Source organism: Triturus cristatus, chromosome 4_2 (assembly GCF_964204655.1).
Source record: "Triturus cristatus chromosome 4_2, aTriCri1.1, whole genome shotgun sequence".
In the NCBI taxonomy this organism is placed as follows: Eukaryota; Metazoa; Chordata; class Amphibia; order Caudata; family Salamandridae; genus Triturus; species Triturus cristatus.
In genome coordinates, this window is record NC_140586.1 from 941356925 (window position 1) to 941381508 (window position 24584).

A 24584-nucleotide genomic window follows, 5' to 3' on the forward strand; every position below is an offset into this window, starting at 1 on the left:
ATGTATTCGGCTGCTTCTTCTATTTTTAGGTGAATACAAATCTCCTGCCGTTCCCCCTCCTTCCATTTCTCTTTCTTTTTTCTCCCCCTTTCTTTGTCTCTCTCGCTTCCTTTATCTCTCCTCCTCTCTATCTCCCACACACTCCTGTTAGCTTTAGCTTCATGAATCTCACTGCCACTTCTGGCATTCATATGACAAATCCTTCAGAACATTTGAGACCAAGGGACAATCAGTGTGGGAGACGAGTTGCTGGGAGTGCAACGGATTGTCCTGGCACATATCAGCTTTTGATGTGGGATTTCGCTATTTCACCACATTCTTCAACCAGAGTCTGCTGCTTACAGTCGCTTAATTCTGGTAAAAAGTAGAGTTTGGCAAGTCACAAAATGAATAGGGAGAGCCAAGTCGGAGAGGAGCCACGGGTCACATTTAGTTATAAGGCCCGAGGCACGAGCTGATCCATCAACCGAAAACAGTGTGTAAAAAATGCAGCAAACGTTACTTAAAAACAAGGTATATGCTCTTTTATATCTAAACATAGGTTATTTCTTGAACACCTGTGCTTCGCTTTAGTTCATTACATATACTGCAGTGGCATTTGTTAATAGTAATACATACATTTTACCAATGAAGCTTCCATCTCCAGAGCCCTGAAAACATGCCCACTCTGGGTGTGTTGGGTTTATAGGTTTTATCACTAATCCGACAAGTTAGCTGAAAATACCGTTGTTAGTCCCAGTTTTGTTCAGTGTTGCTTTTACAGGAAGTGCGATCAGGTGCTATTGAATTTTTTTCTTTGTATCTCTTCTTCATCAAATAAAAATCTTTTCTTTTAATCCACATTGTGCTCGCCTCCCACTGTGTATCCTGGTGCATCATGTTGCGTTGCTTTGCTTTGTGTACGGAAGTGAACAATCTCTGGAAACAAACACTTTTATAACTTGGCAAATACTGTTATCTGTTTTTCTTCTTTACTGCTAGTCGGGTCTTCTATCAAAAGCCCTTCACACTTTCAGCGCCCTTCTATGTTTTCTCCTTGTGTGTTCGCTGATGACTTTGTAGCTCTGATAATCGACTAAAGATCATCCCACATTCATTGCACTTGAATGGTTTTTCTCCTGTGTGAGTTCGCTGATGATACCTTAATGTTGAAGAGAAGCGAAAACTACTGTCACATTCACTACAATGAAAGGGTTTTTCCCCCGTGTGTGTTCGCTGATGACTCTGAAGTTGTGATAACCGACTAAAGCACTTTGTACATTCACTGCACTTGAATGGTTTTTCTCCTGTGTGAGTTCGCTGATGATACCTTAATGCAGAAGAGCTGGGAAAACTACTGTCACATTCGCTACAATTATAGGGTTTTTCCCCTGTGTGTATTCGCTGATGAATTTTTAGGTATGATAACTGACTAAAGCTCTTCACACATTCACTGCACTTGAATGGTTTTTCCCCCGTGTGTGTTCGCTGATGAATTTGTAGGTATGATAACTGACTAAAGCACTTTGCACATTCAGTGCACTTGGCTGTTTTTTCCCCTGTGTGTGTTCGATTATGTGTTCGAAGTTGTGATAACCGACTAAAGCACTTTGCACATTCACTGCACTGGTATGGTTTTTCCCCTGTGTGTGTTCGCTGATGACCTTGTAGGTGTTGTAATAGACTAAAGCTCTTCCCACATTCACTGCATTTAAATGGCTTTTCTCCTGTGTGTGTTCGCTGGTGTCTTTGTAGTTGTGATAAGTGACTAAAGCTCTTCACACATTCACTGCACTTGAATGGCTTTTCCCCTGTGTGTGTTTGCTGATGTCTCTGAAGGCTTGATAACTCACTAAAGAACTTTGCACATTCAGTGCACTTGAATGTTTTTTTCCCCATGTGTGTTCGCTGATGACTTTGAAGCACTGATAATCGACTAAAGCTCTTTACACATTCATTGCACTTGTAAGGTTTTTGTCCTGTGTTCGTGTGCTGATGAAGCTTGAGTAGTGATGACAAACTAAAGCTCTCGCTGCATGTGCAGGATTCTTCTTTCTTGGTTAGTGTCTGTGGGTCGGGTATATATTTGTCTACATCCCATGTGGCATTTTACAAGTTTGATTTCAGTTTTAACAATAGCCACCAAATATTTGCCACACTCCTAATATGTAGAAGGTGTCTTTGTAGGCGATTGTGCCTTTAGATTGGATTATGGCTATGCGCGCTTGTGGGTAAAGATGTATCTTCCTTCTGGCCGGTGCAAATTGGGACAGTCTATTGTATTGTAGATAGAAGAACTCCTCTTTCCTTTACCCGTCAGTTGTCCGGATCCGCTCTGTTGTGCTCTTCTCTAGTTATTGTGGTTTGGCCAGAAAGAGTTTACAATTCACCTAGAGCACGGAATGATGGCTTGTCATCATATTAGAAAACAGAGCACTGCGGTAATCATATCATACCAATCCCATGATCAAAGTTGGTATTTGACACTTGTTTATACAGGAGGCGGTTTGTTATTGTTGTTGCCTTAATTTTCCTAAGGTCATTTCTTCATCTTGTGGTATGGAGGTGCACAGCTCAGCCTCTTACAATCACTGAACTGCCCTTGATGCTTCATCCGGGATCTGTCAGTTTGTGTGCGGGTTCCTCTGTCGCCGACTGCACTGAGATTTCGCTGAATACTGTAGCTCATTATTTCTGCTATTATTGAAGATTTACAGCATAAGCTTCTTCATTGATGGTCATTTCATACATTCAAGGATGGTTTTCTGTTGGATGTAAAGATACTTAACATTACTAAATTGAAACATAATTGAATGAGAATTCACAATGTTGAACTGGTTGTAAAAGACATTTCGGGGGAGATTTACCAAATCTCCACGCAATGCAGCGCAGCATCTCCCCCGCGCGAGGCTGTGCTGCGTTGCGCGACTGGGAGGGAGCAGGAGAGCACTATATTTTTTAAGATATGGCTCTCCCCTTCCCTTTCCCTTGCGCCGGCACTGATTACAGCGGCCCTGGCCATACACACACAGCACCAGAGCGCTCGGGCGTGTGTGTGTGTGAGTCCAGCATAGGTTTTGTAAAGGAAGGACACCCTTCCTGTACAAAATACTATGCCTAGACACAAGGGAACACTTTTCCCATTTTGTATACGTGTTGCACAGTGCAGTACGCATGCAAAGTTAGAAAAGGAAGGAGAAATTAAAGCATTTCTCCTTCCTTGCGCCTAGTTTAAAAGGGCGCAGTTTTCTCATGCTAAACCCAATCTACTGTATGTGGTAAATTGGATTTAGCGTGGGAAACCTTGGTAGGTTGCACGGGAACGCCAATGCGCCCCCTTGGCAGGCCCCCATGGTGTGAAATAATGCGCAGCAGTGCTATGCGCTGTTTCACATTACTTTTACGTTATTTGCTGGAAAGAAAATTAGGAAAAAAAGATTTTGCGCTGTCTTGTGCCACTTTTGTGATGCAAACACGGCGCAAAATCTTAGTAAATCTTCCCCTTCTTCTTTACTGACTTTGAAACTTAGCAAGGAATATTTCATCATACACAGATATTTAACTAAAAGTTCTGTTGATCAGGTGACATCTTATTAATGTCTGAAAAGGAGGTGATTTACCAGTGTTCACAGAGTAACTCAGCAAAGTAAGGGCGCTCACGGAGCACCCAAGTACTAGAGGTATAGCTTAAGATAGACGCGTATGGTCAAGATTTCATTTAAACAACAATAGATTTTAGAAAAAGAGATAGATCAGGCTGGGCTGCAAAATGTCCAGTAACTCTTTACGAAGTATACAACAAAAGTAACTCCAGTCACACACTTCTTCTCGTTCCTTTCCTATTCACTTAAGATCATCTCAAATACCAAACTCCTGTCTTTACTCGCTGTTCATAAGCCACCTTTGACACTGTCAATAGCTACCTTGATTCAAGCATTTCTGGTTTCTTCCAACCTGGAAGACCGGAACATTATTGTGAGTTGAGGGGGGGTTTCCTATCGCCATAACATCTGTCCATCTCCCTGAAACTGGTGCAGCTTACAGCGCCCCCGAATCTGACCCTGAAAGACAACTTTAAAAAGCAAGTCTTTAGTTCTTCCTAAAGTAGATAAAGTTCTGTAAGATGCAGCTCCTTCCGGGGCTTTTGTGTCAAACAGAGCGAGGGGTTCACTGTAAGGCCCGTCTTTTACATTATACGCGCAAATAAGGCAAACAAACGTTGATTCATATAATATAATATTCAACAATATCAGTCATTTAGTACTTCTAGAGAATCCATCACAACCAATAATTTACCGGACATATCCCCGCAGCAGATGTGTGCATATTACTCTTTTTTCCCCCCTTTTCCACCATTACATGGCATCAGGCATGATGTTGTCCGTTTGGGGCCCAGGATACCACTTTGTGACTGGAAGGGCATTTGGCAGAGCGGGAGGAGGTGTGAGTTATCCACAGGTGATGCAGCAGTTCGACCTTTCCATATTTCTCATATTCAAGTATACCAAGTATACAGTAATTTCCTGTCCTTCGGCCCCCTTACTGCCCTCTGGCTGTGCACTCACTCTGTGGGGTTCATCAGAAGTCAGATAACGGCCTAATAGTCACAAGGCCATGGATCTCGCTTCTTCTACAACACCTATTGCAGACATAGGGCCTAGTTAGGAATTTGTCCAACAGATTATTGGCTCAAAACTAGGGGTGGTTGAAGAATTCCGCTCTGCCGGCAGACCTCGTAAAGTTTCGCCCACTCCGTTCCAAAAAACTCCACAAAGTGATGCAGAACGGAGTTTTTTTTTTCTCAAGCGGTTCGCCAACGGTAAGGTGATGAGCGCTTGTGAGAAAATATAACGCGCTAGACCTCCCGGCGAGATTTCTCATTGCGGGAAGCTTCGGCAGGTCGCGACCACTCAAGTGTAGAAATCTGCCAGCCTCGTTGATGAAGCTGCCACTTGATTAGAGTGTCAATTAGAGCGGTAGAAAGCAGCAGCGCCCTCTGGCGTGACGCGTAGTGCCGTTCGTGCTGATTTTACAGTGAGGGAAAAACTCCTGGCACAAAAAATCAGTGAGAGTAGTGCAACTTAGAAACTCTGACACTAGCGTAAGTCCGCAGAGTGCGGCAGGGTTTCCTTAGCACTTCATGGAGTTCAGCGGAGTAAAACTCTGCGAACTACACTAAGGCCTAATCAAAATGTGACAGATATCCTGTCTGTCTTATTATAATTGCCACAGGATGTAATGCATTTTTAATGGGGCGGGCAGGATACCTGTCACATGTGTGATGGAGTAAACCATTTGCTGAAATCTAAATCAGGCCTTTGGTGTACATTGTGTCCAGTGTGGCTAGCTGGGCTTGAAGGATCTTGTGCTTTGTGGGTCTCTCACTGCTTTGAAGTCACCGCCAGGCAGAACTTCTGTCAGCCGCGCCTTTTGCAGATCTTCCTTCCTAGGCATGACTTCTGTCAGCCGCGCCTTTTGCAGATCTTCCTTCCTAGGCATGACTTCTCTCAGCTGCGCCTTTTGCAGATCTTCCTTCCTTGGCAGGACTTCTGTCAGCTGCGCCTTGTGCAGATCTTCCTTCCAGGCTGCGGCTTCTGTCAGCTGCGCCGTGTGCAGATCTTCCTTCCAGGCAGGACTTCTGTCAGCTGTGCCGTGTGTGGATCTTCCTTCCAGGCAGCGACTTCTGTCAGTTGCGCCGTGTGCAGATCTTCCTTTCAGGCTGCGGCTTCTGTCAGCTGCGCCTTGTGCAGATCTTCCTTCCAGGCAGGACTTCTGTCAGCTGTGCCGTGTGTGGATCTTCCTTCCAGGCTGCGGCTTCTGTCAGCTGCGCCTTGTGCAGATCTTTCTTCCAGGCAGGACTTCTGTCAGCTGTGCCGTGTGTGGATCTTCCTTCCAGGCAGCGACTTCTGTCAGTTGCGCCGTGTGCAGATCTTCCTTCGATGCAGGGGCTTCTGTCAGCTGTGCCTTGTGCAGATCTTCCTTCCAGGCAGGACGTCTCTCAGCTGTGCCTTGTACAGATCTTCCTTCCAGGGAGGACGTCTCTCAGCTGTGCCTTGTACAGATCTTCCTTCCAGGGAGGACGTCTCTCAGCTGTGCCTTGTGCAGATCTTCCTTCTAGGGAGGACGTCTCTCAGCTGTGCCTTGTGCAGATCTTCCTTCCAGGCAGGACTTCTGTCAGCTGTGCCTTGTGCAGATCTTCATTCCAGGCAGGGGCTTCTGTCAGCTGCGCCTTGTGCAGACCTTCCTTCCAGGCAGGACTTCTCTCAGCTTTGCCCTGTGCAGATCTTCCTTCCAGGGAGGGGCTTCAGTCAGCTGCGCCTTGTGCAGATCTTCATTCCAGACAGGACTTCTGTCAGCTGTGCCCTGTGCAGATCTTCATTCCAGGGAGGGGCTTCTGTCAGCTGTGCCTTGTGCAGATCTTCATTCCAGGCAGGACTTCTGTCAGCTGCGCCTTGTGTGGATCTTCCTTCCAGGCAGCGACTTCTGTCAGCTGCGCCCTGTGCAGATCTTCCTTCCAGGCAGGACTTCAGTCAGCTGCGCCTTGTGCAGATCTTCCTTCGATGCAGGGGCTTCTGTCAGCTGTGCCTTGTGCAGATCTTTCTTCCAGGCAGGACTTCAGTCAGCTGCGCCTTGTGCAGATCTTCCTTCGATGCAGGGGCTTCTGTCAGCTGTGCCCTGTGCAGATCTTCCTTCCAGGCAGCGACTTCTGTCAGCTGCGCCCTGTGCAGATCTTCCTTCCAGGCAGGACTTCTGTCTGCTGCGCCTTGTGCAGATCTTCCTTCCACGCAGGGGCTTCTGTCAGCTGTGCCTTGTGCAGATCTTCCTTCGATGCAGGGGCTTCTGTCAGCTGTGCCTTGTGCAGATCTTCCTTCGATGCAGGGGCTTCTGTCAGCTGTGCCCTGTGCAGATCTTCCTTCGATGCAGGGGCTTCTGTCAGCTGTGCCTTGTGCAGATCTTCCTTCGATGCAGGGGCTTCTGTCAGCTATGCCTTGTACAGATCTTCCTTCTAGGGAGGACGTCTCTCAGCTGTGCCTTGTACAGATCTTCATTCCAGGGAGGACGTCTCTCAGCTTTGCCTTGTACAGATCTTCCTTCCAGGGAGGACGTCTCTCAGCTGTGCCTTGTACAGATCTTCATTCCAGGGAGGACGTCTCTCAGCTGTGCCTTGTACAGATCTTCCTTCCAGGCAGGACGTCTCTCAGCTGTGCCTTGTACAGATCTTCCTTCCAGGGAGGACGTCTCTCAGCTGTGCCTTGTACAGATCTTCCTTCTAGGAAGGACGTCTCTCAGCTGTGCCTTGTACAGATCTTCCTTCCAGGCAGGACGTCTGTCAGCTCTGCCTTGTACAGATCTTCCTTCCAGGCAGGACGTCTGTCAGCTGTGCCTTGTACAGATCTTCCTTCCAGGCAGGACGTCTGTCAGCTGCGCCTTGTACAGATCTTCATTCCAGGGAGGACGTCTCTCAGCTTTGCCTTGTACAGATCTTCCTTCCAGGGAGGACGTCTCTCAGCTGTGCCTTGTACAGATCTTCATTCCAGGCAGGACGTCTGTCAGCTGTGCCTTGTACAGATCTTCCTTCCAGGCAGGACGTCTGTCAGCTGCGCCTTGTACAGATCTTCATTCCAGGGAGGACGTCTCTCAGCTTTGCCTTGTACAGATCTTCCTTCCAGGGAGGACGTCTCTCAGCTGTGCCTTGTACAGATCTTCATTCCAGGGAGGACGTCTCTCAGCTGTGCCTTGTACAGATCTTCCTTCCAGGCAGGGGCTTCTGTCAGCTGTGCCTTGTGCAGATCTTCCTTCGATGCAGGGACTTCTGTCAGCTGCGCCTTGTGCAGATCTTCATTCCAGGGAGGGGCTTCTGTCAGTCGTGCCTTGTGCAGATCTTCCTTCGAGGCAGGGGCTTCTGTCAGCTGTGCCTTGTACAGATCTTCCTTCCAGGGAGGACGTCTGTCAGCTGAGCCTTGTGCAGATCTTCATTCCAGGCAGGACTTCTGTCAGTCGTGCCTTGTACAGATCTTCCTTCGATGCAGGGGCTTCTGTCAGCTGCGCCTTGTGCAGATCTTCATTTCAGGGAGGGGCCTCTGTCAGCTGTGCCTTGTGCAGATTTTTGATTTCCCTGTATTACACAAGCATGTAGTTTTGGGATGTATCTGGCTCCCCTGCCGCCACACTGAAATGGTGGATTGTTATGACTTTTGTTTAAGTGTTGTTCGCTTTTGACACCATTTCTTTTGTTTGTCTCTCTTACCAGTAGCTGATACTTCACCAGGGAGCGTGTGAAGGTCGCATGGGTTGCTGGACCCTAATTAGGTTTATATGTTGCCCTCACATTATTTTTTAAACTTGCTAATATTGTGCAGAGTAGTACTTTCGTTTCGTACATGCCTCTCCGGCACCCCCCGGAGGTTGTGCTACAAAGACAGATCTAGGGCGCACCGAAGTTGCGCCTAAGGCAAGCTCGTCCAAGCCCGTACAGGCTTAGACTGTACTTAGCGCCGGCTTTTCTGTTGGTTTCACCCCCCCTCCAGCTGTTCATATCCGTTACTCATGGGATGAGCTGCTCGCTTTTAAACCTTTAGGTAAGCCTTGTTTAGACCCTACTTTCATTCAGTCTAATACTATCGGCGAGAATAGTTGCCTAGATTGTAAGATCACTCTGAGGACCTCCAGAATTGTCGCACTTAGCTCTCCTACACCGCATGTTTTTAGGTTACCCACTCCTCAAATGAAAATCAGAGGCATGTTTATTAATGCATGGTCTCTAACAGAGAGTGCATTCTATTTTGCGGACTGTCTAGAAGCTTATGCACTGGATTTTGCTTTCATCACTGAGAGATGCTTCATCCGACCCAGATCTAATTGTTGCGACACCTCCGGTTTTTCCAATTTCAGGCTTGATCATTTGGGGAAAGGGGCGGTGGGTTAACAATCATTTACAGGACAACCTCAATGCCTCTTTTGAGACATTACCGGCCGCATCCGATTATGAAGCACTTGCATATAAATTTGCTCTTTCTAATCGTTACTCCTTAAATGGGGTACTTATTTACCGACCCACAGACCCTAGGACAGCCTTCTTAAATAGTAACAATCAGCTCTAGGACATTAAATCAAATTCCCTCGATTTCACTCTACTCGGTGACTTCAATTTCCATCTTGAAATTTCTACGGATAAAGATAGGATCGATCTCTCAGACCCTGGGGCAAGTCTCAGTCTCACCCCATTAGTGACGGCTCCGACACACTCAGCCGGCCACTCATTAGATGGTATTTTCTCAGACAATCCCTCTCTTCAAGTCACTACTGCGGTCCACTTCTCTGGTCAGACCATCGTGCAGTTATGCTTCAACTGAATTTGGAACCGAATGTTCTCACTGTTCATCCTCAGCCTCTGCGGTCTTTATGCTGCTCGTGGCATAAAATGACCCCTGAACTATTGATGGCACAGCTCACTCAATCTATGCCTGAGACTTCTGCAGATTTAGATGCAGTCACGAAATGTATATCGTCAGTGGATTGACTCCAGTCTCCATTCGCTTGCTCCATTTAAAAATCAGAAAAATAAAAGATTTTTCCCTCCGAACCTTGGTTGGACGAGAACCTTAGAGCTCACAAACAAGCCTGCAGAAGGCTAGAAAGGAAACTGCGCATCCACTATGATCCCTGTGATAAAATCCCATACAAGCAGGCCATTCGGGCCTACCAGGATATAATTTTTAAAGCAAAATCCAGCTACTGTGTCGTCAAAATTAAATCTTCTTTAAACATCCCCAAAGAACTGTTTGTGACAGTGGTAAAACCGAGCAAGCTTCCTGAACCTAAAAACATTACAGCCGACCAATCCTTCTGCAATTTGTTAGCAACTTTTTTTCAAGATAAGGTCAAAGCTACCTATAATACGTATTCGCACAAGCATCCTCCCTGTAGTGTAACCAATAAGGACACAGGCATAGAACTTGTACTGATGGCTACCGCCCCCTCAGACCTCATCAGAACAACAGGAAACAGGCCAGCAAAGGAGTTGGGATCAGGCAGTGTCTGGTACTGGTGGATACCACCTCTCCGACTCGATCAGTACAACAGAAAATACGGCTGACCCCCACCCCACTCTATGACACGGGGAGCCCATCCCTCAGTCGGAGATACTTTTCTGCTATCTTTTAATCTTCTTTCGGAAGATCAAGTTCAATCATTATTAGGCAAATTAAATGTGGCTCTCCCTTGGATCCCGGCCCTCCCAAAATTCTTCACTTATCACCTGATGCCGTCTTTAGGCACCTCGGGGACATCCTCAACAGGATGCTCACATCTGGTTATTTTCCTAAGGAATAGAGGATGGCCTCCGTTCTGCCTCTCCTAAAAAAGCCCAACGTAGTCAGTAGCTGTTAGACCTGTCAGCCCTAGGGGGGGTCTTTCCCTGTGTTTTTGCCCTTGCCTCATTTTTTTCCACCCTCTTTTTCGTTGGCCTTAGGTCTCCGAGCGCCTTTCCATTGCTAATCAATGTTAAGGTGCAGGTGCTCCCTTCTCCCAATATTGCTGCCACAGGCCCCTGCTACTGCGGAGTGGCCTTTTTAGTAGCACCCTAGTTGCCAGGAGCTGGCTGGGACCCTACAACATTGTTGCGACACCAGCCCGCCTTTTTTCTCCTATAGCTAGAGTGGGGAAGCTCCTGGAACTTGCTGGAACCTTCTAGAATAAAGGTGGGGTCTGTTTTTGCCGCCTTAGAGAGTGGTCACCTGTCCTAGGGATACTTAAGGAAAGGAGGGAAACTTTTTAGTCAGTTGGGGCGACGCAGACCTGGGGGAACCTACGCAGGAGTTTTAGGCGGTAGGGCCTAGTCAGGGACCTATGCCACTGGAAGTGACAGGGCTTAGGTGCTGCCTTTTAAGTTGAGTGAGGAATCCTGAACTAGCCCACTGATCTGGCCCAGCGGGAGGGGAACCCAGGGACAACCTACCAAGCCTGACTTAGAACTATCTAGTCACCAACTCAACCTACCCCCCCCCCCCCCCCCCCCCTCAAGAAACTAGCCACTAAGGGCGCAGAAACCAACAAGCGCTGAGGAAAATCTACTAAACTTACCACAGAAACTTACCACAGAAACTTACCACAGAACTGCTGGGGGATCGACCAGGTACCGGCGCTGTGCCACTCTGGCGCTCCCTGACTTAACCTGGGCCCCCCCTAGCTTGTCCGTCCACTGGCGTGTGGCCTGCCACCTGTCAGCCTGCCTGCCCCGAGCTGGGGCATCTCTGTGGGAGTAGGGGGGAACTGGGCGCCAAACGAATCGCAACCCCCCAGCTACAGGCCAGCCCTTAATTTCCCCCACCCCCGTCGAGGATACCAGAAAGGAATAGCTCACCGCTGCGGCCCTGGGCCGAGTAGATTGTCCCCTGCCATCCACGGGGCCCGCGGGGAAGACCGGGGCCCCGCCGCGGCCGAAGTCGTCCGCGCGACGCAGCTGTCAACTAGGAGAGGGCCGCCGTAGGTCAAAGAAGGCCGCGCTAGGCCTTGAAGCATCGTCCGTCATCACGTGACGGGGGGGCGGGCTGCCAAACGCTGCCCCGCCGCTGTCAGCAAAGGTCGAGGCCGCGCCCCCGCAGGCCGCGCTGCAATCGGCGGCTGCGGGTACGCGTATACCCCAGATAGCCTCGGGGTTCTTCGGCTTCATGGGAGGCCCCGCAAGGCCCGTCACCATGCTCTTCCCCTCGGCCTGGATATTGCCGGGCGGCCCCGGCGGCTGGCGGGAAGGGCCCCAGAAGCACAAGTCCTGCCCTGCTGGAGAAGCGTTGCAAGGGCCTGCGGAGGCCGAAGAGCAAGGTAACCCCCCTGGGGAGGAGGGCGGGAGACCCGAGAGAGGCCCGGAGCTCGCCCCTCCCCCGGGGTGTTCCATCGCCGGGGCTCTTGACCCCCCTACGGCCCGGAACGGGGCCCAACACCAGCCACCGGCCTCAGTGTATCTCTCGCCCCATGAGGGGCTAAGTGCCCGCCCCCTCTCAAGGGATATGTTGGGAGCCTAAGGGGAGACTGTGTACCCTCCCCGGCAGACGGCCTCATGCCTAATGGAACATCTGACCCCAGGACCCTGGTTGATGCCCTGATTGAATACTCTGATCCCAGGCCCTGATTCAATGCTTTGACTCCCTGCCAGGGTTACTGCTGTGTTACGATGATATGGTGAAAGCGGTGATTCAATGCTACGGGTAATGCAGGAGGACCATGACATGATCATCGCGCTGTTATAAATGCCCAGTCCAGCGCTCTGAGTAAACGTGGGGCCCGTGCTCAAATGTAAAAGTAATGTTTAGCGCTATAATGAAATGCAAGGTTTAGCGTTTCAGTGATAGGCAATGTGTAGCGTTTCAGTGATAGGCAATGTTTAGCGCTTCAATGAACTGCAATGTTTACTGCTCTAATGAATTGCCATGTGCAGCGCGTTGCGCAAATGCTCTGTTTAACGCTCTAATGGATCGCCAGGTGCAGCGCTCTGCTTGAATGCCATGTTTGACGTTTTAATGGAATGCCAGATTTATTCTGAATGAAATGCTTTGATCCTAATGTTGATCTAGATAAAGCCAATTGGTTTTTATTCAACCTACTTGTGTGGTGTCAATTATTGCGTGCGTTTCCTGTCTCAGTGGATGTGTGTGCTGTATGGTCACTTTACACGAAAACCTTTGGGTGCCTACCTGCTCGCGCCACGCTACCCCCAGAGGGCCTGGTGACCCCCGGTCCTACATTGGTGGCAGCGGTGGGATAAGGACCTGTGACTATACAGCACCCTCCGGTGAGACGGTGGGCGCCGCAACTGGACGCCTATTGTGTATTGTATTGCTGCATTAATTGACCCCCACTGTTTAGACTGAGTGTGTGGAGTCCTGGTTAGCCCAGCACTGTTACTCACATCCTAGTATTTTTTTTGCCTTGATGTCTGGGTCCCCACCTGTCACAATGGAGTTCCAGTTAGCCAACCTTGAGGGGTATACAGTAAGGCAGCTGAGAGAATTCGGGCAGGGGATGGGGGTGCCTGGGGTGCGAAGAGCCAAAGGACCGGAACTTTGTGCAGCCTTGAGGGCATGGGTAGAGGCGCACCCAGAGGGTAGAGGGGATGGGGGACAGGAGGGGCAGGGTGCACCTCAGGAGGAGAGCGCGCCGGAGGAGCTAGACCTGCTAAATATTGATGTTTCTGAAAACTTGCCACCAGGGAGACATTCCGGGGCAAGCAGTAGTGCAGGGTCTAGGAGGAGTGCGTCGTCAGATGAGTATGTGGACAGGAGGGAGGAAAGGCAGTTGAAGTGGGAGCTGGCCAAGCTAGAACACGAAAGGGAAAATAGAAGATTTGCGATGGAGGAGAAGAAGCTGGCGCACGAGCTTCAGCTTAAAGAGTTGGAGCTGCGAGCTCTACAGTTGAATGCCTCAGGTAATGATAATGGTGGCAGCGTACCAAAGGCTCCACAGGAGCCAAAATTTTATCTACCCAAGGATGTGATTGCAAGTTACACGGTGGGGGATGACATCGCCAAGTGGCTGGAGGCGTATGAGGTGGCCTTGAAAGCCCATGGGGTGCCTGAAAGCAACTGGGGGGGTGGCCTGTATCGTTACATACCTCCCAATGTCAGGGACACCCTGTTGTACCTAGCAAAGGTGGACCAGGTCAGGTATGCCCCCATGAAAGAGGCGCTACTTAAAAAGTTTGGCCTCAACCCTGAAAGGTATCGTCAGAAGTTCCGTGGCAGCCATAAGCTGTCCACGCAAAATTGGGTGGATTTTTTTGATTATGCACGTAAGGCTCTAGATGGTTGGGTGCGTGGCAGCGAGGTGCATGATTATGAGGGCTTATACAATCTGTTTTTGAGAGAGCACCTCTTGGATAAGTGTTTTCGGGAGCTGCGCCAAAATCTGGTGGACCGCAAGTTGACTGATCCCCGTGAGCTTGCGGAGGAGGCGGACATTTGTGTTAGCACCCGGGTGTCTCACAAGGGCCCCGGGGGAGATGGCCCGAAAGGCGGACAGGGTTTCCCCCAGAAGAAGGAGGGGGGAGATAAAAAGGTGGAGTTCTCACGAGGTGTAACGCCCTGAACGTCTCAGGATCGTTTAACAGACACGACAATGAGGACGCAACCACTTGTGAAGGGTTAGTTCTTTTAATGAAGGCAAATAAAATACAAAGAACAAACAAAAGTTATAGTCACTGGAATCCTCCAGGCTAAGTACGTTACCAGCCCACAGCACGGATGGTCCTAACCGTCCTCTGCATATACGCCGATCCCGGCGTATGCCAACAGAGGGCAGAAATGAAATGGCCGACAATGCCAATCGGTAGGCTGTGAGGGGCACGAAGAGTGTTGGGGAGAATCGAGGAGTCAGGGAAACACCCAGCCGGGGTCTCTACCTGAAGGGAGCAGCCGCTCAACCTCTTCCTCAGACTGCACCGGGACGCGGAGTCACCTCCTGGTGATGCGTCACCGATACTCCAATCACAAGCAAGAAGACTGAACCGAGAGCAGCCGCTCGATCGATCCTGTGGACTTCCGAGTCTGTAACGCGGCAAACACCTCCTGGTGTGCGTTACAGCTGGCAGTCCCTGTGTCTCTGGTCGGGCTGGGAGTTACGACTCCAACCAGCAAAAGCGCCACTGCGCTTGGACTCAGCCGAGTCAAAAAGTGAAGCTCAATGGTTGACCGGTAGAGCTTCCGGGTCCTTCACAGGTGACGATGGGGCAAGACACGGCCCAGGGAGTAACGACTCGACCTACCTCCGTTCTTGCCTTACTGGAGCACCACTCCGGAACACTGCTCTTCACGAAGCAGGTACGTCGGTGTAAACACAATATCCGACAGCCTTGTACCTCCCGGTTCCTCCCTTTATAGGGCGTGTTTTCCTTGAGTTATGTAACAGCTCTCCTGTTTACATAAGGGCGTGTTTCCCTTGAGTTATGTAACAGCTCTCCTGTTTACATAAGGGCGTGTTTCCCTTGTATGACAGGAATTCTTGACAGTACATCCTCCCTCTCAGCGGCTCCCCACGGGTCCAGCGCTGGCAGGAAAACGCCGATGGAACAAGGAGACCAAGCGCGGAGCATGAACCCCTTCAGCCGGTTCCCATGAATGCTCCTCCGGGCCATAGCCTTTCCACGCAACCAGGTACCACAGCTTCCCCCTGCGCCATTTGGACGCCCGTATGCCCGACACTTCATACTCCACCTCCGACTCCACGCATACCGGCCTAGGTGTCCCAGACGGCTTGGAGGGTGCTGGTTTGAGCAATGATACATGAAAGACAGGGTGTATCCGCAATGACTGGGGCAAGCACACCTTCACGTTCACGGGACCCATACACTTGGTAATTCGATAGGGGCCCATGTACTTGGGATGGAACACACTGTTCTTTCGAAACCTCATGTTTCTTGTGGATATCCAGACGTAGTCTCCAGTGCGGTACAGTGGCCCGGGCCTTCTCTTCCTATCTGCCGCAGCCTTGTATCTTCTCTTGGCCTCTATTAGGACAGCCCTTGAGCGCATCAACGTGTCTTTTATGTGTGCCACCCTGTCCGCTGTGGCGGGAATCCTGTCCTCTCTGAACGGATGTAGAAATGGCAAGAACCTGGGATGTTGGCCATAGTTGCTATAGAACGGAGATGACTGTGTGGAGCTGTGAGTGGCGTTGTTATAGGCTATCTCTGCAACCCATAGCAAGTCGACCCATTCTTCCCTGCCCTGGTCCACAAAACATCGCAGATACTGTTTGAGCGTTTGGTTCAGGCGCTCGGTTTGGCCGTCCGTTTGAGGGTGGTAGCTGGTGGACAGGGCGGTCTTAACATGCAGCGCAGTGCACCAAGTCTTCCAGAATTGCGCAGTAAACTGCGACCCCCGGTCCGACACGATCACCCCAGGTAATCCATGCAGCCGTACCACATTCTTTAGGAGTAGTGACGCCAATTCCCCGGCCGTAGGGACTCTCTTGCAGGGGATGAAGTGCCCCATTTTCGTCAAGTAATCCACCACCACCAGTATTGCCGTCATCCCCTGGTCTACCGGTAGGCCCACCACGAAGTCCAGTGATATGCTATCCCATGGTCTATCCGGGGTCGGAAGTGGATGTAAGAGCCCTTGGGTTCGGCCATGGTCGGCCTTCATGGTAGCACACGTAGGACACTCCTGTCCCCACCTCCTGACATCCACTCTCATGGTTGGCCACCAGAAATGCCGTCCCATGCTAGCCACCGTTTTTTCAAAGCCCAAATGACCTGCGCATGGAGAGTCATGGCACCAGATGAATGCTTGTTTCCTTAGCCTAGGCGTGGGTATCAATAGGCACCTGCCCTTCAGGGGTATCCCGTCCTTCAGCTGCCATTCTCTGTGACTGAGGAGCCACCTCCGCCATGCGAATGACCTGATCCCTCTCTTTATTCCCCTCAGGAAAGTATCCGGTTGGATAACCCCCAATACCATCCTCGGGGAAATGATGGAACGCTCGGTTGCAGGCAATGGTTCCTTAACTGCAGATTGACGGGACAGGGCGTCCGCCTTCCGGTTTTCCGTCCCCGGCCGATATGTGATGCGGAAGTTGAACCCCGCAAAGAAGATCATCCACCGCAGCTGCCTGGGAGAAAGGTGTCTAGTGGCCGTCATGAACTGTAGGTTCCGATGGTCCGTGTACACCGATACCACATGTCTTGCCCCCATCAACCAATGCCTCCATTCGGTGAAGGCGTCCTTGATTGCGATAAGCTCCTTCTCCGCAATATGGTAGTTGCGTTCGGCGTCGTTGAGTTTGCGGGACATGTACGCAACGGGATGAAGCACCCCTGTGTCGTGGTTGCGTTGGGACAAGATAGCCCCCAGCGCCACATCCGACGCGTCCGCTTCCACCACGTAGGGGAGATCCGGATCGGGGTGAGCCAACACCGGCGCCTTACCAAAGGCGCTTTTCAGGGCCTCAAAGGCTTTGTTCGCTTCAGGGGACCAGACAAACTCCTTGGACTTCCTCAGTAGCTGTGTGATTGGGGCCACCACTCCTGAAAATCCATCTATAAACCGCCTGTAAAAGTTGGCGAAGCCAATGAAACTTTGGACGTCCTTCACGCTTTGGGGCACCGGCCATTCTTTCACCGCCTTGATCTTTCGTTCTGCCATCTCCTGTCCCTCTGGACTCAGCATCACTCCGAGGAATTCCACGGATGTGACGTGGAAGTCACACTTGCTGAGTTTACAAAACAGCATGTTTTCCCTCAGCTTTTGGAGCACAGCTTTGACGTGGTGTACGTGCTCCTCCACACTGGACGAATAGATGAGGATGTCGTCGATATATACGACCACGTAGATATCCAACTCCTCTCTGAATACCTCATTCAAAAAGTACTGAAAGGCTGCCGGGGCGTTGCACAGACCGAACGGCATGACGAGGTACTCAAAAAGGCCGAACCTGGTCTTAAAGGCGGTCTTCCACTCGTCTCCGTCCCTCATGCGCACCAGATGGTATGCCCCTTTCAAATCCAACTTGGTGTAGATACGAGCTTTCTTGACCTGTTCCAGAAGTACACTGATGAGAGGCAAGGGGTACCGATTTTTTATGGTTATCGCATTCAATGCCCTAAAGTCCACACAGGCTCTCAGCTCCCCATTAGCCTTCGGGATGAAGAAGAGTGGCGAGGCGGCCGGAGACTTGGACGGGCGGATGAATCCTAGCTTGAGGAGTTTATCCAGGTACCCCCGGAGATGCACGTTTTCAGGCTCCGTCAGGGCATACAGCCTGCCGCTGGGAACGCTGGCCCCTGGCACCAGGTCGATCTGGCAGTCAAACTGTCTATGTGGTGGTAGCACTTCCGCCTTCACCTCATCAAATACATCCTCAAAACTGTGATAAGCCTGGGGGAGAGCCACATCTTTTTCTGCCGCTGTAGCCACCGTCTGACTCCCGCTCTCATCTGCGTCAAGGGATTCCGTTCTTATTCCACAATGCAGGATGCAATACGGTGACGTCATTTCGATGCGATGTGTTGGCCAATCCACAAAGGGGTTGTGTTTCTGTAGCCACGGCAATCCCAATATGACGCCATATTGGGGCGCTCGGATGATGTTAAAATCGATTTGTTCCAAATGGTTCCTCCCATATCTCATCGGAAGGACCCCCGTGTGCTGTCCGATGGGCCCCGTCACCAATCGCCTTCCGTCTACCGCATAGACGTCTTCGGGTACTGCTTTGGGAAGAAGCACTAGCCCTAGCCTGCATGCCTCGTTGTGGTCCATAAACATGCCAGTGGCCCCTGAATCCACCATGGCCACAACGGGTATCCACTGGTCATGCACTCCCACGTGCACCGTGATAAACAGGTGTCGTTGTCCCTTAGTGACCGAGTTGGAAAGTGAAGGGATGGATGAGTGACTCTGAGATGCCCCTTCTCTGGTCTTGGAGTCCTCTAGTTTTCCGCCGGTATGTCCACCACGGCTGTTACCGACCGGTTGGCCCGATAACGTGACGTCTTCGGTTTGGCAGGGCATTCACGTACGTAGTGGCCTTTTTTGCCACAATATAGGCACAATCCTTGTTTACGGCGTGACTCTTTCTCCGTGGCTGTGAGGCTCGCTCGTATTGCGCTGATGTCCATGGGTTCTCCCTTGGATGCGGTGGAAGTTTCAGGACTTCCCACCGTCACATAGGATGGAAGGGATTTTCCTTTTCTCCCATGATCCCCCTTTCTTTCACTTAGCCTATGTTCCAGCCGTAATACCAGGTTGATAAGGCCCTCACATGTCTTGGGTTGAGGGTCAATATGAGCCACGGCGTCCTTGAGCTCATCGCACAGCCCTTGATGGAAGAGCGCCGTCTGTTTAGCAACAGGCCACTTGGTTTCCGCAACCAGCCTTCGGAACGCGTTGAGATACTGCACCAGGTCGTTGGATCCCTGTCTCAACTCAAGCATTTCACGGTCCGCCGTGTACGAGTCAGCCCTTCTGTCAAATACCTTCAGGAATTCCTCGCGAAAAGCACCCCAATCACATAAGAGGGGGTCGTCCCTGCTCACCAGAGGTACGGACCATTGTGCCGCGTTTCCAGCCAAATAGGATATAAGGAAAGCCACACGAGCCTGACTCGTGGGGAACGCCTTTGGTTTGCACGATAAATGTAGCGCCACTTGTGTGAGGAATACCTGCACTGTGTTAGGATCCCCACTGTACCTCTCTGGTGTTGCCAAGGGGATGGCTACCGGCATTTCCACTACTACCGCAGGGGTCTGGTTCGTGAGGGAGGTGCTGGGCGTGAGCGGGTCCAATTGGATAGCATCCAGTCTGGCTTTTACATCGGCTGTTTCTTGCCTAGAGGCAGCCACTTCAACTTGCATGGCCGCTAAAGCAGCCAGCACATCATCAAGTGTTGCCATGTCTGTTATCGACCGGGAGACAGTTAGTGTTATTAAGGTCGGATATTTTGTAACGCCCTGAACGTCTCAGGATCGTTTAACAGACACGACAATGAGGACGCAACCACTTGTGAAGGGTTAGTTCTTTTAATGAAGGCAAATAAAATACAAAGAACAAACAAAAGTTATAGTCACTGGAATCCTCCAGGCTAAGTACGTTACCAGCCCACAGCACGGATGGTCCTAACCGTCCTCTGCATATACGCCGATCCCGGCGTATGCCAACAGAGGGCAGAAATGAAATGGCCGACAATGCCAATCGGTAGGCTGTGAGGGGCACGAAGAGTGTTGGGGAGAATCGAGGAGTCAGGGAAACACCCAGCCGGGGTCTCTACCTGAAGGGAGCAGCCGCTCAACCTCTTCCTCAGACTGCACCGGGACGCGGAGTCACCTCCTGGTGATGCGTCACCGATACCCCAATCACAAGCAAGAAGACTGAACCGAGAGCAGCCGCTCGATCGATCCTGTGGACTTCCGAGTCTGTAACGCGGCAAACACCTCCTGGTGTGCGTTACAGCTGGCAGTCCCTGTGTCTCTGGTCGGGCTGGGAGTTACGACTCCAACCAGCAAAAGCGCCACTGCGCTTGGACTCAGCCGAGTCAAAAAGTGAAGCTCAATGGTTGACCGGTAGAGCTTCCGGGTCCTTCACAGGTGACGATGGGGCAAGACACGGCCCAGGGAGTAACGACTCGACCTACCTCCGTTCTTGCCTTACTGGAGCACCACTCCGGAACACTGCTCTTCACGAAGCAGGTACGTCGGTGTAAACACAATATCCGACAGCCTTGTACCTCCCGGTTCCTCCCTTTATAGGGCGTGTTTTCCTTGAGTTATGTAACAGCTCTCCTGTTTACATAAGGGCGTGTTTCCCTTGAGTTATGTAACAGCTCTCCTGTTTACATAAGGGCGTGTTTCCCTTGAGTTATGTAACAGCTCTCCTGTTTACATAAGGGCGTGTTTCCCTTGTATGACAGGAATTCTTGACACGAGGCCCACAAACTAGACAGTTTGGGAAAGGAGTAGGGACCCCACCTCAGTCCAATTCCCCAAAGCCCACTTACCCTGACAAGAGTCAGCAGCCAAGGATTGTGCGGTGCTATGAATGTGGGGAGATTGGACACTACAAGGGCGATCCTAAGTGTCGCAAGAGACCCCCAGCCCCAACGGGCGGGAAGAGCACCGGGGTGGCTAGTGTAGCGCTTGGGGTGGAGCTGCCCCTAGATAGGGAAGGGGAGTGGACAGGCCTGACCCTGGTTTCACTCGGGGATAGAGAGATGGTCCCAGTGGCGTCCCTACCCCCTAACACTGCTAAGTACCAGCAGAGGGTGAGGGTTAACGGGGAGGAGGTGGAGGCTATGAGGGACACAGGTGCCAGCATGACCACCGTAGTGAGGCGGCTGGTGTCCCCTGAGCAGGTGATCCCTGATGAGTTCCATCCGGCCGTGTTGGCTTACGGCAGTGTGAGTCACTATCCAGTGGCTCAAGTTCCCTTTGAGTGGGGAGGAGTCCAAGGCCTGTTGAGAGCTGCGGTGAGCCCTGCCTTGCCTGTGGGGTGTTTACTAGGAAACGATCTAGAGCACACCGTCTGGAAGGAAGTGGAATTTAGAGCCCACACTGAGATGCTGGGGTTACCAGGATGGACTTGCGTAGTCACGAGGTCCATGGCTGCCCGGCATGGAACTCAACCCGGGTTGGAGCCTGGGATAATGGCCCAACCCAACACCGATCTTGGAGAGGAGAATGGGGTGGAGGACACGCCCCGTGTGATGGATGGGGAGCCCGCGGAGGTGCCCCCGGAGTCCGCGGAGCTGGATGTTGTTCCCGTGGGGGACTTGCCGACCCTTGCCGACTGGCATGTGGAAGGAGGGCCTACCCGGGAGGAATTTTGTCGGGCGCAGAGGGAGTGCCCCACGCTTGATGGCATGCGGCGGCAGGCTGAAGCCCAAGCGGCCAATCAGGAGACTGGCGGTTATCACGTGTATTGGGAGGATGGCCTCCTTTACAGTGAGCCTAAGGTGCCGGTGCATGGATCTTCGAGGGCCTTAGTGGTCCCCCAATGCTACCGGGCCTTCCTGTTGGAATTGGCGCATGAAATACCCTTAGCCGGACACCTGGGCCAGGACAAAACCTTTGCGCGGTTGGTCCCACATTTTTATTTGACCAGGATGAGAGTTGCCTCTGACACCTACTGTAAGATCTGTAAGACTTGCCAGGCTAGTGGCAAGACTTGGACTAAACTGAAGGTCCCTTTGGAACCGCTCCCGTTGGTCGGGACCCCTTTTGAGCGGGTCGGAATCGACATTGTTGGGCCGTTGGACCCTCTGACCTCAGCGGGATGTGGAAATGTGGATTTTCCTGATCAATTATGTCCCCTATCTTGGACCCCAACGGTTCTATATACATGTTACAAGTACATGTATGTTCCCTCCAGTTCCAGTTTCTAAGACGCAAACATATGTGTGTCTACCGTCAACATGTTCTCTGTCAGATCCGCCATCAATGGGCTGGATATTCGATTCCTAGGTATGACAAGCCACCGACTTTATATGGCTAAGTTACTCCATTTTTACAGTTCAGGCGAGTAGGCCCGATTCTGTCCTCAAAGCCTTTCCCTGCTCTCTGTCTCTGACAGCTTCAGCTTGAGCTCGCATCTGTATCCATGAACTTTGTCCTACTCCCTGTGCAGCTAACGGTGCCTGCCTCGGCCAGTTTTCGCCTGTCTGCCAAGAAGATTGTATTTCACCTTCGAATTATCTATTTTGCTCTCCAGCCGATGCATTCCTGTCCAGTGATTTAGGTAAACATTTCCTTTAGCTCACAAGCAAGGGACTCAGCCTTTCCGTCCTCCTGCAAGTGATTCATAGCCCTGCTGCCATGGAAAGTTTTCTGCCCCTCGCATCTCATATAGACACTTAGACGCTTGTACACGCACACACAGTTAGTATAGAATAGATTCTGTCCGAGAGTCCTTCCTTGTGGATAACATAGTTCTTTAAACATAGGATGTTAGATATGATTTGGGATTAGGTTGACTTGACCCTCAGACTTTTCGTCTCCATATGTAGAGTTAATGTCAAGTCCCCTTCACCCCCTAGTTGCACGTCAATTACACGTCATACTGCTGCGCGCGCATCTATGCCAAGTATTATCTTATAGATCCACCTATGTCTGATAATTCTAACCAATCATGTTTCTTTTATTCCTTATTACGCCTAGTTTCGATTATGTCACTGTTTTGTCACTTTTCTTATCAAATGTTACGCCTTCTACATTCGTTTCATTGTAATGTACTTATTATAAAAATACATGTCTGTTAATAAATTATTGTACTTCACTTCCTGAACCCTCGTGGTGACGGAACCTGAAGGCCGCGACTCGAGTCGGCCATTTTGAATGGAATAAAGCCCATTAGAAAACCTCTTATACCACGGATTCTGCCTCTTGTTATTTTGAGCTATTTACTTTATTTTAAGATTCCGTATGAAATTCAGTCCGGTAATATTTATTTTATTTACCACATAATGGCGCCCGAACAGGGACACTTTCTCATCTCACGCGCCGGCGGTGCGTTGCAGGCCCGGTCTCCTGCCACAGCTGGACGGACCATAAACGCGTACCAGCAGGATTTCCTGTAAGCTCCCTCCGGTCAAGCGGGGGCGACTGAGGCTGCGATCAACCCAGACGAGGCGGTGAGAAGTGCGAAGTATCCCGACCAGAGCCTAGCTGAGAGAGCAAGATCCGAGGTATACAGAGGCCCACCAGGTTTTCCGAAATCCCGACGTCCAGAGGGTCCGATGTCCGCAGTTATCGAGTCCTGTCCATTCTCTGAGGCCTTCCGTTTCAAGGAGCTACTCGGTGAGTACCATCGCCGGGGAGGCATGTTGACGCGCACATAGGTTGTGCCGGTCAAGACGGATTTGGGTACACAAATCCGGTCTGCACTGTTTAGCAGTGTATATGTACTGTTTAGCAGTATATCGAGTATTCCGAAGTATTCAGTTATTGTCAAGAATTCAGCGTGGTGATTAGTTAGGCAGACTGTCATCATTGTCGATCATTGTTATAATGTTTAATGTTTAACGTTTAAAGTATTCAGAAAATGTCTTGCATATTGTGGTATGAATGACTGTTCATTGTTCACTGTTCATTATTGTGTTTCTCGTATTAAGCAAGTTCAAGAGTAAGTATCAGATCAGTTGTCAATATGCCGTTCTTCTCGAAGTTAAGACAGATTACTACCAGAAAAGGGGTGCTTGAAGAAGCAGTTCCTATTCCTCCTAGAGACACTCCAGGACATTTCATGTACCATAAGCATGGCTTAGATGCCATATTGTTTCTTGATCTATGGGTAGATTATACCAAAGGATTACCGGAAAGTCAAAGGTGGCCCATAGCGGGAACCTGGGATGCAGAGTGCATCATGAAAGTGGAGGAAGAGTTATGGAAAAGAAAGGTCAGACAGTCACAGAAAGACGCTGTTGAGTTATGGCGTAAAGAATCTCATAGACGAACAGAAAAAGCACGTAGACAAGAAGAGAGGAGTAAAGAAAGTTCAAATAAAGTTCAAGAAAATCTATTAATTGAGGAAGGTATCCGAGTGAAATCAGAACAAGTGAATAGACAAAGAAATGCTCTTATGAATGGTATGTATCCCCTTCTAGCCGAAGGACTACCTAAGGCTGTTACAGAGATGCCAAAAGACTTGCCACCCCCATTATTTCCAATTAAGGTACATCCAAAGGGGCATCCCAGAACCGCAGAAGATGTTTTTCTTTCCTCATATCTAGACGATGCAGCTCCCGAGTATGCTAACGCCACACCACATAGACCGTCTGGCGGAGGGGTTCAACGTCAGGATCAGGTATCTGCACCCGTGCAACAGCAAGTCCCGACGCAAGCTTCGGCAAGCACATCTGTTTCCGCATCTGTCTCCGCAGTCGACTCTACAGGGGTATCGACACCCATAGTTGCTGTGTCACGTTCGACGAACCCTTTCACACCCGACGCCCCAGATGGGGCCACGGGAGGTGCTAGCAGTACTTTTACACCACCTAGAATAAATAAACTTGTCTTTCAAGAGTCAACACATTCACGTACACCAAAATTCGTAAATGAACGTACGCTTAAGGAACTCCTTGTAAATTGTAGATATGACCCCGTGGTCGGTAAAGAGGACGAAATGGTC

General features: G+C 50.4%; 1 protein-coding gene and 1 long non-coding RNA gene across 2 annotated transcripts in view; both read right to left on the reverse strand.

Moving 5' to 3' along the window:
* Positions 1-502: 502 nt before the first annotated feature.
* On the reverse strand, positions 503-2076 carry LOC146839005 (uncharacterized; the record flags this gene model as incomplete). Its single annotated transcript, XM_085603045.1, has 1 exon — positions 503-2076. A coding segment is annotated over one exon (1053 nt), but the record flags the coding sequence as incomplete, so codon positions are not given.
* A 31-nt stretch (positions 2077-2107) lies between these two features.
* LOC146839006 (uncharacterized) overlaps positions 2108-24584 on the reverse strand; it is a 67412-nt gene continuing 44935 nt past the window's right edge. The window contains exon 3 of the long non-coding RNA XR_014960764.1: positions 2108-2744. This is a non-coding gene — a long non-coding RNA (uncharacterized LOC146839006). The remainder of the gene's footprint in view (positions 2745-24584) is intronic.